This window comes from Styela clava, chromosome 2 (assembly GCF_964204865.1).
Source record: "Styela clava chromosome 2, kaStyClav1.hap1.2, whole genome shotgun sequence".
In the NCBI taxonomy this organism is placed as follows: Eukaryota; Metazoa; Chordata; class Ascidiacea; order Stolidobranchia; family Styelidae; genus Styela; species Styela clava.
Genome location: NC_135251.1, coordinates 10,923,699 through 10,939,024, shown reverse-complemented (window position 1 = coordinate 10,939,024; position 15,326 = coordinate 10,923,699). Strand labels below are relative to the sequence as shown.

Below are 15,326 nucleotides of genomic sequence, written 5' to 3'. Positions count from 1 at the left end.
CCGGCTGAATGGGCTCGTGCAGTTTCCTATTATATTTCTAATAAATATTCGTTTTTCAACTGCAGGTGTTCGACACATCCGATCTTCCAGGTGGAGTTGTAAACATCCTTAGTGGAAGTCGAGATCATGTGACTAAATATCTTGCAGAACACCAGGATATCAATGCTATGTGGTATTTCGGATCCGCTGAGGTTCGTAATCAAGAACTTGTTTATGTTTCTGATAGCTAAGTGTTTACTAGAGCAGGGCTACCCAACTGGCGGACCGCAGTCCGCATTCGGGTATTCGATTCGAACTGCGCCTAATTCTTTATTTTGGATCATTAGCCCCATTTTTAAAGGTTTACTTTTAAAAAATCAGATTTATAGATTTACATATATGAAAAGAACTATAACGCCATAATAAATAATCTCCCATTTTTATAAGGTTTTCCTTTTATAAACTCAGTTTCATAGATTCACATTATGATAAGAACTATAACGGCATAATAAACATTCTTGATAAACTAATAATCATTAGTTGGCCCAGGAAGTGCATGTTTAATGATGCCGAAATATAATTTCTGAAAAGACCGTACCGAAATATTTTTGAAGTTTTGTATGCGGATCATTGTAAAAATAGTTCCCTGTACTAGAGTTTAGAAGGCTCTCTATATATTGTCTTTTTTATCGTACAAATTTTGGTATTTCTCATTTTATCCAAGGTCGGGAAGAAATCTCGAAATTTTTGTTTATTAAGGTCTAATTTCTTTCATTTTTTCATCGCCCAATGTCTTGGCCCTAATAGTTGTGTTTGATCTCAATTTTCCTGAGTTGATAATGATTTTTGATTTGACACATAAAAATGGACAGAAAAAATAATAGTCTACAAACTGTTTTAATTACGTCATGGATTTTTACTTAACTAATGATAACTAACATATCTGAGTTATGAATTGGTGTCCCCTGCAAAAAATCTAATGCACAAGCTATTAGTTTCAACATCTGATTTTCCAAGCTTACTCTTGACTATTTGCCCAAAGTTGAATACCTTCATCTATCCTAACCAAAACATAGAAGTTACGATAGATAAAAAAAAAACTTTGAATGATACAAGCCTATGAGATGGTATTGAAGCTATGTTATGGTTCAGGATAGATATAGTTTTCCCGCAGAATGTTAAGGTATTCATATGTTGTGGGATACCTGTGGGAGGAGTCAGATACAGAAATATTTTTCTCTCATCAGCTGTTTATAATACAAATCTCAGTGCTCCAGAAGTATGTTCACCAAGATGTCGCACAACCTGAATCCTAACCGGTACACACATACTATATTCAGGTTGTTCGTCATCTTGGTGCACATACTTCTGGAGGTCCCAAATCTCTTCCCTAAACATTGTGACTGTATTGTTGTTAGGCAGCTCTATGACTCCCACTAGTGCCCTGCTCTTAATTTTTGCTACATTTACCAATTCAGGGATCGAAATTTGTTGAATACACCTCAGCAGAGAATGTCAAACGTACTTGGGTGAATTACGGTGTTCCAAGAGATTGGACAGATCCTGCGCAAGGCCAAGGAGAAGAATTCCTTTATCACTCAACTCAGTGTAAAAATATTTGGCTTCCTATGGGAGTTACCTTCGCTAACTAAGATTATACGTATTCCTTGTTCTTATGCTTCGATCAACCTCAATTGTAATTTCTTGCAAAATGTAAATTGCTCCAGCTAGCTATAGTTTGCTTAAAAATGCCTTGATTTAAATGATTGAATGGTCCGCTCATAATTCACCACTCACTGTTATTGTATGGTACAGTGTACAATACAACAATTGAAATTTCATAATTTTACACTGGAAAAGGCTTTATGTAAGAATTCAGTAAAGTATCACCAAGTATGTAATTATTGCCCTAAAATACTAACAATCCTAAAATTGTGATTGTGAAAATGTCTCTAATCTATTCTTCAGTTGTTTGTTTAGGCATCTTTTATTCAAAACTAGATTTTCAAATGGAGAATTTTATGTTTTATCGCCACAGCATGTGCTATTAATAATTTGTACATAAAGTTCCAGCAGTACGATTTATCTTCTCATCTATTGTAAACAGCTAGTAATTTATCAATACAAAGTGTCGCATAACACTTATTACACACAATGAAATGTTGACAATTGATACAAATCGTATCCTAATTTTAGACTTCAGGTCAATTTGTCATACCAAGCCAGGTTTTATTTTTTCTCCCTGAAAATTAGCAAAGATGAAATTAAAACAAATTTAATCAACGGAATCTGACAGGGAAGGGAAATAGTATGAAATAAGTTGTGACACCGAAGTGTGGTTATACTGGGGACGGAAGACTGGATAGATACATATATATACTTTCCTGTCTTGCTTTGGCAAGCTTATACTGGGGACGGAAGACTGGATAGATACATATATATACTTTCCTGTCTTGCTTTGGCAAGCTTATTTATCATACGTCATCTAAAATTCCATACTGGTTCGCTTTACTTTTAGACTGGTTTTAACTTATAAAATTACTGTCTTGGATCAGTGGTTCATGTTTAATAATCTGGTAGTGTGCTAAAGTTTCATTTTGAGCCCTCAGTCACAAAAATGCTTCTACTTTGCAAGGTTAACTCAAGTTTTTGAAAATTTTGCTCCGCTATTATCATGTTAATTTATTTGCCAATTTTAGTTATATGCTATGTAATTTGATGGTGCAATTTTGTCGGTTTTTGTGAATACACATTGTATAGAATGCGTTTTGGTGCCTTGACTATAGAGTGTATTTCTGTCTAGATGTCTGTGAGAATCTTGATATGAGGAAGGTACTGTCATAACATGTCCAGTAAAACGTTCTTGTTCCTCTTTGGCTGCTGTTTTTAATTTAAGCTTGAAACAGATAGATATACCTATTTGATAATTAAATACCAATTTTGCATCTTTGATCTTAGAAATACAGTATATGGAAAATTGATACTGAATAGTTGGTATTGTCAAAAAACTATCCAAGATTTTTATCGAACATGTCCAAACACCAATTTTGGTACTCACTGAATATAGTATGTGTAAAAGAGATATTAAGGCAGGTAAGAAATAGATACTTTGTACATTTTCTGTTGAAATAGGATAGGATTCACATATTTATCTCGGGGAGAGGAAAAGACTGCTTAACCATATGGCGAATCACGGCCTCTCGTCCGGTTAACATCCCAAGTCTGGTATGGGATTAGTTATACTGTATTGTTTGTTTTCGGAAGCATGGACTTGGTGGTGGAGGAAGCCGTAACCGACTAACGGTTACGTGAACCACCCTACGACGGCGAGGAGTTCAGCAATCCTCTCGCACATAACCATCCCTGCATGGGATGCGAACCCATGCAGAGTAATTAGAGGTGCGGTGGCGAGTGTATTCCTAACGCTTAGCCCGTTGAGCCACACCGCTGCGCGAAACCGAAACGTCGCTATGCTGTGAGAAACTAAAAACCAATAGAAAGATTTCTTATTGTCAGCTCATATTACAGGAATGCTTACGTTTACTTTTTTGAATAGTTACCTTGTGAACAAAATTTTACACGTTGTGTTGATTCCATAGAGGCATTAGTCGAAACGTATAAAACAAAAAAGGTAGATATTTTGCAAACTGAATAAGCGCTCACGCATATGGACCCAAGTGATGAAGATCCGTGGTGAAATGTCTGGATACCATCTATTGGTAGGGATGTCCAGGATTTGATATAAATAAATTAGAATACTATTATTTGAAAATTAGGGATTCTGAGCCGTTGACAAGCAGATCAAAAGGTATGATATCTTAACTGGCAACAAACAACACAGAGAAACCAATGACCTTTATATTTATGTCATTTAAGATGTTGATCAACATGAAGATATAGCCTTGTGATTTATGTAATTTTCCACCCAAACCCTCCCTCAATTTGGAATGTATTTCATATTCGATAATTTTTTTTAAAAAATAGTGAAATATTCGGGTTTGTCCATTCCTGTATATGGATGGGTAGAATAAGTCTGAAAGAAAACCTGATTTTGCAAAAGCCTAGGAGCGTTTCTGGAACTTTCATTCATCTGATAATGATACATAACAAACATAATCTGTGAAAATCATTTTATTAGGTTTCAAAAAATTTTATACAACAAATATATAAAAAAAATTCAAGTTCCATAGTTCTTTGATAAATTGTACAAAATTTGGCTAAAACGACATAAATTTGTCAACCATTACATTGTTAATGCTGTCAATCAAGTTGAGAGTTTAGCATCTGACTACCATATATGATGTGATATAAATAATTGAACTCATTACACATTGTGTAAAATTATCTGTTTTTAGGATGCTCCCAAGTTGTAATCAACTTTTTTTGACACTGATATATCTTGTATAAAAATAACTCTGAGCAATCGAGATTTTGACTTTCCAAAATGATCATTTCTCTGTGTTAAAAAAGGGCTTTTGTATAACGTCACACCAACCGGAAACTATTGACCACCTTTTAAGGTGGTCACTGGCTAAAGACCCTAAGAAGTAAAGAATTACTCTAGTCAAGGGCAGATAGATATATCAAAAGTAAGTAGGTATAATACAGTAATTGTAGAATAGCAGGCAAAACTATTTAACGGGTAACATAATGATAAACTCTCAACTTGAAAGGACAAATTGTAACCATCAATTAAATACTTTAAAAGGCACTCGTTAATTTAGATACATAATTGGCAATTATTTCATGCAGTCAAAGATTGTTCAACATAATATAGTGATTGTAAAAAGCCACACAATTTTTTTTGATACCAGTGAGATGGGTAAAAACACAACTTAATATAACATAAGCGTGAAACTTATAGAAAACCGATAAGCAGAAAAGGCAGCAGATCATAACCGGTATTTCTTAATGGGATCGGCATATTTTAAAATAGCTGTAACAAGGCTTAACGTTTGGCAAAGGCTATATGATAGGAAAATTGTTTAATTGAGATGGCTATTTATACCAAGCTCTGAATATCCAAATACGGTCAAATAAAAGTTGTATTGTTATGGTTAGCCTGAACTTATTACTACTGAGAAAAACTTGGATCAGAAACTACACCATTGGATGGAGACAAAAATTGTCAAAATAATTTGCTATATATATGAAATGTTTTACACATTTTTCGATTTATCCAGAGCCAAATACTTGAAAATAAATAGCCATTGCCACTTGTTGGAAATATGTATCAAGGAAGCAAGATGAATCATTGCCTCATCTGCATTTAAGCTAAATTTTCAACTGTATCAGATCATTAAATCAGAAAATATCTATCTAGTACCTTAGATTTGACAGTGAAATACTTGCGCACCGAAAATTACAGAACTTGATAAAATGTACCATGCATTTTTGAACATTACATTTTTAGTAAAATGATAAAAATATGTAGCTTTTTTGAGAAAAAATACAAGTTCAATGTTAAAATAGAATTGTAAAATAATAAATATGAATAAAAATGCAAGAAATAAGGCAAATATTTATCGGTTGAAACTTATAAAACGAAAAAATGTTAAAAGCACTTGAAATAGCACACATTCATAGGCACCAGTGATGGATTTCTGTGGTGAAACAAAGATTATTTATATAAAACATTTCTGATTCAAGGAACCTTCATTTATTAAATTATATTTTTTAGTGAGAATAAAAAATGTATGTACAATATTTTATCAAAAATCCCGAATCTATTATGCGAAAAACTTTAAAAATTGTATTTTTTGAAAAAATATGGGGTATCAAATTTTTAAATTTTATTAATTATCTAAGACATTTGTCTAACTGTAAGAGTCATAAGATTGAACATCAGTATAGCAGTGTACAGATGCGGACCGCTGGAATTGATAATGTAATAACTTGCACATTTCTTTGTTGATCGAAATATTTTACAAGAAAAGAATTTCTGCTCGAAATTTTGTGAACATAGAAGAAAAGCAGAACAATTCGCTTGAAATATATATATATATGAAAAGTACAGCAATAAGCTTTATGTGTAGAAAGCTTGTCAACCATAAGTTAGCTAAAGCTGTATTTTATTAGATTCTTTTAGGAATCAGTGTTCCACTTAAAATGACACCTTTGGGAGAATATAATTAAATATATTTTTTTGTATGAAACACCTTCATTAATTAAGTGTTATCATCAAATAATATTCACAGATTAAAAAATTTGGAACAAGAAAGCTAACTTGTCAAATTTTGAAATTTGAGCGATATTTCATTATTACAAAGCATGATTAATATAGCGCCTCACTGTCCTAGTTTGAATATTTTCCAAAATAGCACCATAAACAACCATGCTAACAATCCAAAAATGATATGTCGTTGTGTAAAATGGCAGAGGAACGTTTGGGAATCGCCATGGTGACTGATCGTTATGGCAACTTCTTTGTACCGATTTCTGTCCCTGTTGGCCTTGGCCTTCACCATTTACAAAATTTTATATGATTGAATCTATTTGAACATTTCATTGTTTAGTGTCTCCAACTAATTGATAAATGTGATGTTGTGCTCCATGTTCAGATGTTGAAACTTCAAAAACATACGCCATGCACAAAAGTGTTTCATTAGTGTCACGATTTGATACAACCTGAAAATCAATCAATGCAACTAACATATCTGAGTTATGAATTGGTGTCCCCTGCAAAAAATCTAATGCACAAGCTATCAGTTTCAACATCTGATTTTGCAAGCTTACTCTGACTATTTGCCTCAAGTTGAATACCTTTATCTATCCTAACCAAAACATAGAAGTTACGATAGATAAAAAAAAAACTTTGAATGACACAAGCCTATGAGATGGTATTGAAGCTATGTTATGCTTCAGGATAGATATAGTTTTCCCGCAGAATGTTAAGGTATTCATATGTTGTGGGATTCCTGTGGGACGAGTCAGATACAGAAATATTTTTCTCTCATCAGCTGTTTATAATACAAATCTCGGTGCTCCAGAAGTATGTTCACCAAGATGTTGCACAACCTGAATCCTAACCGGTACACAAATACTATATTCAGGTTGTTCGTCATCTTGGTGCACATACTTCTGGAGGTCCCAAATCTCTTCCCTAAACAGTGTGACTGTATTGTTGTTAGGCAGCTCTATGACTCCCACTAGTGCCCTGCTCTTAAGTTTTGCTACATTTACCAATTCAGGGATCGAAATTTGTTGAATACACCTCAGCAGAGAATGTCAAACGAACTTGGGTGAATTACGGTTTCCCAAGAGATTGGACAGATCCTGCGCAAGGCCAAGGAGAAGAATTCCTTTATCACTCAACTCAGTGTAAAAATATTTGGCTTCCTATGGGAGTTACCTTCGCTAACTAAGATTATACGTATTCCTTGTTCTTATGCTTCGATCAACCTCAATTGTAATTTCTTGCGAAATGTAAATTGCTCCAGCTAGCTATAGTTTGCTTAAAAATGCCTTGATTTAAATGATTGAATGGTCCGCTCATAATTCACCACTCACTGTTATTGTATGGTACAGTGTACAATACCACAATTGAAATTTCATAATTTTAAAGTATCACCAAGTATGTAATTATTGCCCTAAAATACTAACAATCCTAAAATTGTGATTGTGAAAATGTCTCTAATCTATTCTTCAGTTGTTTGTTTAGGCATCTTTTATTCAAAACTAGATTTTCAAATGGAGAATTTTATGTTTTATCGCCACAGCATGTGCTATTAATAATTTGTACATAAAGTTCCAGCAGTACGATTTATCTTCTCATCTATTGTAAACAGCTAGTAATTTATCAATACAAAGTGTCGCATAACACTTATTACACACAATGAAATGTTGACAATTGATACAAATCGTATCCTAATTTTAGACTTCAGGTCAATTTGTCATACCAAGCCAGGTTTTATTTTTTCTCCCTGAAAATTAGCAAAGATGAAATTAAAACAAATTTAATCAACGGAATCTAACAGGGAAGGGAAATAGTATGGAATAAGTTGTGACACCGAAGTGTGGTTATACTGGGGACGGAAGACTGGACAAATACATATATATACTTTCCTGTTGTCTTGCTTTGGCGAGCTTATTTATCATACGTCAACTAAAATTCCATACTGGTTCGCTTTACTTTTAGACTGGTTTTAACTTATAAAATTACTGTCTTGGATCAGTGGTTCATGTTTAATAATCTGGTAGTGTGCTAAAGTTTCATTTTGAGCCCTCAGTCACAAAAATGCTTCTACTTTGCAAGGTTAACTCAAGTTTTTGAAAATTTTGCTCCGCTATTATCATGTTAATTTATTTGCCAATTTTAGTTATATGCTATGTAATTTGATGGTGCAATTTTGTCGGTTTTTGTGAATACACATTGTATAGAATGCGTTTTGGTGCCTTGACTATAGAGTGTATTTCTGTCTAGATGTCTGTGAGAATCTTGATATGAGGAAGGTACTGTCATAACATGTCCAGTAAAACGTTCTTGTTCCTCTTTGGCTGCTGTTTTTAATTTAAGCTTGAAACAGATAGATATACCTATTTGATAATTAAATACCAATTTTGCATCTTTGATCTTAGAAATACAGTATATGGAAAATTGATACTGAATAGTTGGTATTGTCAAAAAACTATCCAAGATTTTTATCGAACATGTCCAAACACCAATTTTGGTACTCACTGAATATAGTATGTGTAAAAGAGATATTAAGGCAGGTAAGAAATAGATACTTTGTACATTTTCTGTTGAAATAGGATAGGATTCACATATTTATCTCGGGGAGAGGAAAAGACTGCTTAACCATATGGCGAATCACGGCCTCTCGTCCGGTTAACATCCCAAGTCTGGTATGGGATTAGTTATACTGTATTGTTTGTTTTCGGAAGCATGGACTTGGTGGTGGAGGAAGCCGTAACCGACTAACGGTTACGTGAACCACCCTACGACGGCGAGGAGTTCAGCAATCCTCTCGCACATAACCATCCCTGCATGGGATGCGAACCCATGCAGAGTAATTAGAGGTGCGGTGGCGAGTGTATTCCTAACGCTTAGCCCGTTGAGCCACACCGCTGCGCGAAACCGAAACGTCGCTATGCTGTGAGAAACTAAAAACCAATAGAAAGATTTCTTATTGTCAGCTCATATTACAGGAATGCTTACGTTTACTTTTTTGAATAGTTACCTTGTGAACAAAATTTTACACGTTGTGTTGATTCCATAGAGGCATTAGTCGAAACGTATAAAACAAAAAAGGTAGATATTTTGCAAACTGAATAAGCGCTCACGCATATGGACCCAAGTGATGAAGATCCGTGGTGAAATGTCTGGATACCATCTATTGGTAGGGATGTCCAGGATTTGATATAAATAAATTAGAATACTATTATTTGAAAATTAGGGATTCTGAGCCGTTGACAAGCAGATCAAAAGGTATGATATCTTAACTGGCAACAAACAACACAGAGAAACCAATGACCTTTATATTTATGTCATTTAAGATGTTGATCAACATGAAGATATAGCCTTGTGATTTATGTAATTTTCCACCCAAACCCTCCCTCAATTTGGAATGTATTTCATATTCGATAATTTTTTTTAAAAAATAGTGAAATATTCGGGTTTGTCCATTCCTGTATATGGATGGGTAGAATAAGTCTGAAAGAAAACCTGATTTTGCAAAAGCCTAGGAGCGTTTCTGGAACTTTCATTCATCTGATAATGATACATAACAAACATAATCTGTGAAAATCATTTTATTAGGTTTCAAAAAATTTTATACAACAAATATATAAAAAAAATTCAAGTTCCATAGTTCTTTGATAAATTGTACAAAATTTGGCTAAAACGACATAAATTTGTCAACCATTACATTGTTAATGCTGTCAATCAAGTTGAGAGTTTAGCATCTGACTACCATATATGATGTGATATAAATAATTGAACTCATTACACATTGTGTAAAATTATCTGTTTTTAGGATGCTCCCAAGTTGTAATCAACTTTTTTTGACACTGATATATCTTGTATAAAAATAACTCTGAGCAATCGAGATTTTGACTTTCCAAAATGATCATTTCTCTGTGTTAAAAAAGGGCTTTTGTATAACGTCACACCAACCGGAAACTATTGACCACCTTTTAAGGTGGTCACTGGCTAAAGACCCTAAGAAGTAAAGAATTACTCTAGTCAAGGGCAGATAGATATATCAAAAGTAAGTAGGTATAATACAGTAATTGTAGAATAGCAGGCAAAACTATTTAACGGGTAACATAATGATAAACTCTCAACTTGAAAGGACAAATTGTAACCATCAATTAAATACTTTAAAAGGCACTCGTTAATTTAGATACATAATTGGCAATTATTTCATGCAGTCAAAGATTGTTCAACATAATATAGTGATTGTAAAAAGCCACACAATTTTTTTTGATACCAGTGAGATGGGTAAAAACACAACTTAATATAACATAAGCGTGAAACTTATAGAAAACCGATAAGCAGAAAAGGCAGCAGATCATAACCGGTATTTCTTAATGGGATCGGCATATTTTAAAATAGCTGTAACAAGGCTTAACGTTTGGCAAAGGCTATATGATAGGAAAATTGTTTAATTGAGATGGCTATTTATACCAAGCTCTGAATATCCAAATACGGTCAAATAAAAGTTGTATTGTTATGGTTAGCCTGAACTTATTACTACTGAGAAAAACTTGGATCAGAAACTACACCATTGGATGGAGACAAAAATTGTCAAAATAATTTGCTATATATATGAAATGTTTTACACATTTTTCGATTTATCCAGAGCCAAATACTTGAAAATAAATAGCCATTGCCACTTGTTGGAAATATGTATCAAGGAAGCAAGATGAATCATTGCCTCATCTGCATTTAAGCTAAATTTTCAACTGTATCAGATCATTAAATCAGAAAATATCTATCTAGTACCTTAGATTTGACAGTGAAATACTTGCGCACCGAAAATTACAGAACTTGATAAAATGTACCATGCATTTTTGAACATTACATTTTTAGTAAAATGATAAAAATATGTAGCTTTTTTGAGAAAAAATACAAGTTCAATGTTAAAATAGAATTGTAAAATAATAAATATGAATAAAAATGCAAGAAATAAGGCAAATATTTATCGGTTGAAACTTATAAAACGAAAAAATGTTAAAAGCACTTGAAATAGCACACATTCATAGGCACCAGTGATGGATTTCTGTGGTGAAACAAAGATTATTTATATAAAACATTTCTGATTCAAGGAACCTTCATTTATTAAATTATATTTTTTAGTGAGAATAAAAAATGTATGTACAATATTTTATCAAAAATCCCGAATCTATTATGCGAAAAACTTTAAAAATTGTATTTTTTGAAAAAATATGGGGTATCAAATTTTTAAATTTTATTAATTATCTAAGACATTTGTCTAACTGTAAGAGTCATAAGATTGAACATCAGTATAGCAGTGTACAGATGCGGACCGCTGGAATTGATAATGTAATAACTTGCACATTTCTTTGTTGATCGAAATATTTTACAAGAAAAGAATTTCTGCTCGAAATTTTGTGAACATAGAAGAAAAGCAGAACAATTCGCTTGAAATATATATATATATGAAAAGTACAGCAATAAGCTTTATGTGTAGAAAGCTTGTCAACCATAAGTTAGCTAAAGCTGTATTTTATTAGATTCTTTTAGGAATCAGTGTTCCACTTAAAATGACACCTTTGGGAGAATATAATTAAATATATTTTTTTGTATGAAACACCTTCATTAATTAAGTGTTATCATCAAATAATATTCACAGATTAAAAAATTTGGAACAAGAAAGCTAACTTGTCAAATTTTGAAATTTGAGCGATATTTCATTATTACAAAGCATGATTAATATAGCGCCTCACTGTCCTAGTTTGAATATTTTCCAAAATAGCACCATAAACAACCATGCTAACAATCCAAAAATGATATGTCGTTGTGTAAAATGGCAGAGGAACGTTTGGGAATCGCCATGGTGACTGATCGTTATGGCAACTTCTTTGTACCGATTTCTGTCCCTGTTGGCCTTGGCCTTCACCATTTACAAAATTTTATATGATTGAATCTATTTGAACATTTCATTGTTTAGTGTCTCCAACTAATTGATAAATGTGATGTTGTGCTCCATGTTCAGATGTTGAAACTTCAAAAACATACGCCATGCACAAAAGTGTTTCATTAGTGTCACGATTTGATACAACCTGAAAATCAATCAATGCAACTAACATATCTGAGTTATGAATTGGTGTCCCCTGCAAAAAATCTAATGCACAAGCTATCAGTTTCAACATCTGATTTTGCAAGCTTACTCTGACTATTTGCCTCAAGTTGAATACCTTTATCTATCCTAACCAAAACATAGAAGTTACGATAGATAAAAAAAAAACTTTGAATGACACAAGCCTATGAGATGGTATTGAAGCTATGTTATGCTTCAGGATAGATATAGTTTTCCCGCAGAATGTTAAGGTATTCATATGTTGTGGGATTCCTGTGGGACGAGTCAGATACAGAAATATTTTTCTCTCATCAGCTGTTTATAATACAAATCTCGGTGCTCCAGAAGTATGTTCACCAAGATGTTGCACAACCTGAATCCTAACCGGTACACAAATACTATATTCAGGTTGTTCGTCATCTTGGTGCACATACTTCTGGAGGTCCCAAATCTCTTCCCTAAACAGTGTGACTGTATTGTTGTTAGGCAGCTCTATGACTCCCACTAGTGCCCTGCTCTTAAGTTTTGCTACATTTACCAATTCAGGGATCGAAATTTGTTGAATACACCTCAGCAGAGAATGTCAAACGAACTTGGGTGAATTACGGTTTCCCAAGAGATTGGACAGATCCTGCGCAAGGCCAAGGAGAAGAATTCCTTTATCACTCAACTCAGTGTAAAAATATTTGGCTTCCTATGGGAGTTACCTTCGCTAACTAAGATTATACGTATTCCTTGTTCTTATGCTTCGATCAACCTCAATTGTAATTTCTTGCGAAATGTAAATTGCTCCAGCTAGCTATAGTTTGCTTAAAAATGCCTTGATTTAAATGATTGAATGGTCCGCTCATAATTCACCACTCACTGTTATTGTATGGTACAGTGTACAATACAACAATTGAAATTTCATAATTTTAAAGTATCACCAAGTATGTAATTATTGCCCTAAAATACTAACAATCCTAAAATTGTGATTGTGAAAATGTCTCTAATCTATTCTTCAGTTGTTTGTTTAGGCATCTTTTATTCAAAACTAGATTTTCAAATGGAGAATTTTATGTTTTATCGCCACAGCATGTGCTATTAATAATTTGTACATAAAGTTCCAGCAGTACGATTTATCTTCTCATCTATTGTAAACAGCTAGTAATTTATCAATACAAAGTGTCGCATAACACTTATTACACACAATGAAATGTTGACAATTGATACAAATCGTATCCTAATTTTAGACTTCAGGTCAATTTGTCATACCAAGCCAGGTTTTATTTTTTCTCCCTGAAAATTAGCAAAGATGAAATTAAAACAAATTTAATCAACGGAATCTGACAGGGAAGGGAAATAGTATGAAATAAGTTGTGACACCGAAGTGTGGTTATACTGGGGACGGAAGACTGGACAAATACATATATATACTTTCCTGTTGTCTTGCTTTGGCGAGCTTATTTATCATACGTCAACTAAAATTCCATACTGGTTCGCTTTACTTTTAGACTGGTTTTAACTTATAAAATTACTGTCTTGGATCAGTGGTTCATGTTTAATAATCTGGTAGTGTGCTAAAGTTTCATTTTGAGCCCTCAGTCACAAAAATGCTTCTACTTTGCAAGGTTAACTCAAGTTTTTGAAAATTTTGCTCCGCTATTATCATGTTAATTTATTTGCCAATTTTAGTTATATGCTATGTAATTTGATGGTGCAATTTTGTCGGTTTTTGTGAATACACATTGTATAGAATGCGTTTTGGTGCCTTGACTATAGAGTGTATTTCTGTCTAGATGTCTGTGAGAATCTTGATATGAGGAAGGTACTGTCATAACATGTCCAGTAAAACGTTCTTGTTCCTCTTTGGCTGCTGTTTTTAATTTAAGCTTGAAACAGATAGATATACCTATTTGATAATTAAATACCAATTTTGCATCTTTGATCTTAGAAATACAGTATATGGAAAATTGATACTGAATAGTTGGTATTGTCAAAAAACTATCCAAGATTTTTATCGAACATGTCCAAACACCAATTTTGGTACTCACTGAATATAGTATGTGTAAAAGAGATATTAAGGCAGGTAAGAAATAGATACTTTGTACATTTTCTGTTGAAATAGGATAGGATTCACATATTTATCTCGGGGAGAGGAAAAGACTGCTTAACCATATGGCGAATCACGGCCTCTCGTCCGGTTAACATCCCAAGTCTGGTATGGGATTAGTTATACTGTATTGTTTGTTTTCGGAAGCATGGACTTGGTGGTGGAGGAAGCCGTAACCGACTAACGGTTACGTGAACCACCCTACGACGGCGAGGAGTTCAGCAATCCTCTCGCACATAACCATCCCTGCATGGGATGCGAACCCATGCAGAGTAATTAGAGGTGCGGTGGCGAGTGTATTCCTAACGCTTAGCCCGTTGAGCCACACCGCTGCGCGAAACCGAAACGTCGCTATGCTGTGAGAAACTAAAAACCAATAGAAAGATTTCTTATTGTCAGCTCATATTACAGGAATGCTTACGTTTACTTTTTTGAATAGTTACCTTGTGAACAAAATTTTACACGTTGTGTTGATTCCATAGAGGCATTAGTCGAAACGTATAAAACAAAAAAGGTAGATATTTTGCAAACTGAATAAGCGCTCACGCATATGGACCCAAGTGATGAAGATCCGTGGTGAAATGTCTGGATACCATCTATTGGTAGGGATGTCCAGGATTTGATATAAATAAATTAGAATATTATTTGAAAATTAGGGACTCTGAGCCGTTGACAAGCAGATCAAAAGGTATATCTTAACTGGCAACAAACAACACAGAGAAACCAATGACCTTTATATTTATGTCATTTAAGATGTTGATCAACATGAAGATATAGCCTTGTGATTTATGTAATTTTCCACCCAAACTCTCCCTCAATTTGGAATGTATTTCATATTCGATAATTTTTTTAAAAAATAGTGAAATATACGGGTTTGTCCATTCCTGTATATGGATGGGTAGAATAAGTCTGAAAGAAAACCTGATTTTGCAAAAGCCTAGGAGCGTTTCTGGAACTTTCATTCATCTGATAATGATACATAACAAACATAA

The 15,326-nt window shown here is 33.6% G+C and overlaps 1 protein-coding gene across 2 annotated transcripts in view; it reads left to right on the top strand.

Annotated features, from left to right (window-relative positions):
- The window catches only part of LOC120335476 (aldehyde dehydrogenase family 16 member A1-like), a 53,627-nt gene extending 46,091 nt beyond the window's left edge, over positions 1-7,536 (top strand). The window contains exons 19-20 of one of the 2 annotated variants that reach the window (XM_039402980.2): positions 66-191; positions 7,170-7,536. In XM_039402980.2, the coding sequence (XP_039258914.2) occupies positions 66-191; positions 7,170-7,343 (300 nt within the window). In that variant the 3' untranslated portion in view covers positions 7,344-7,536. Of the gene's footprint in view, positions 1-65; positions 192-1,457; positions 2,744-7,169 lie in introns of those variants that run through there. The other variant, XM_078119315.1, reaches the window with a different exon arrangement.
- The last annotated feature ends 7,790 nt before the right edge of the window (positions 7,537-15,326 follow it).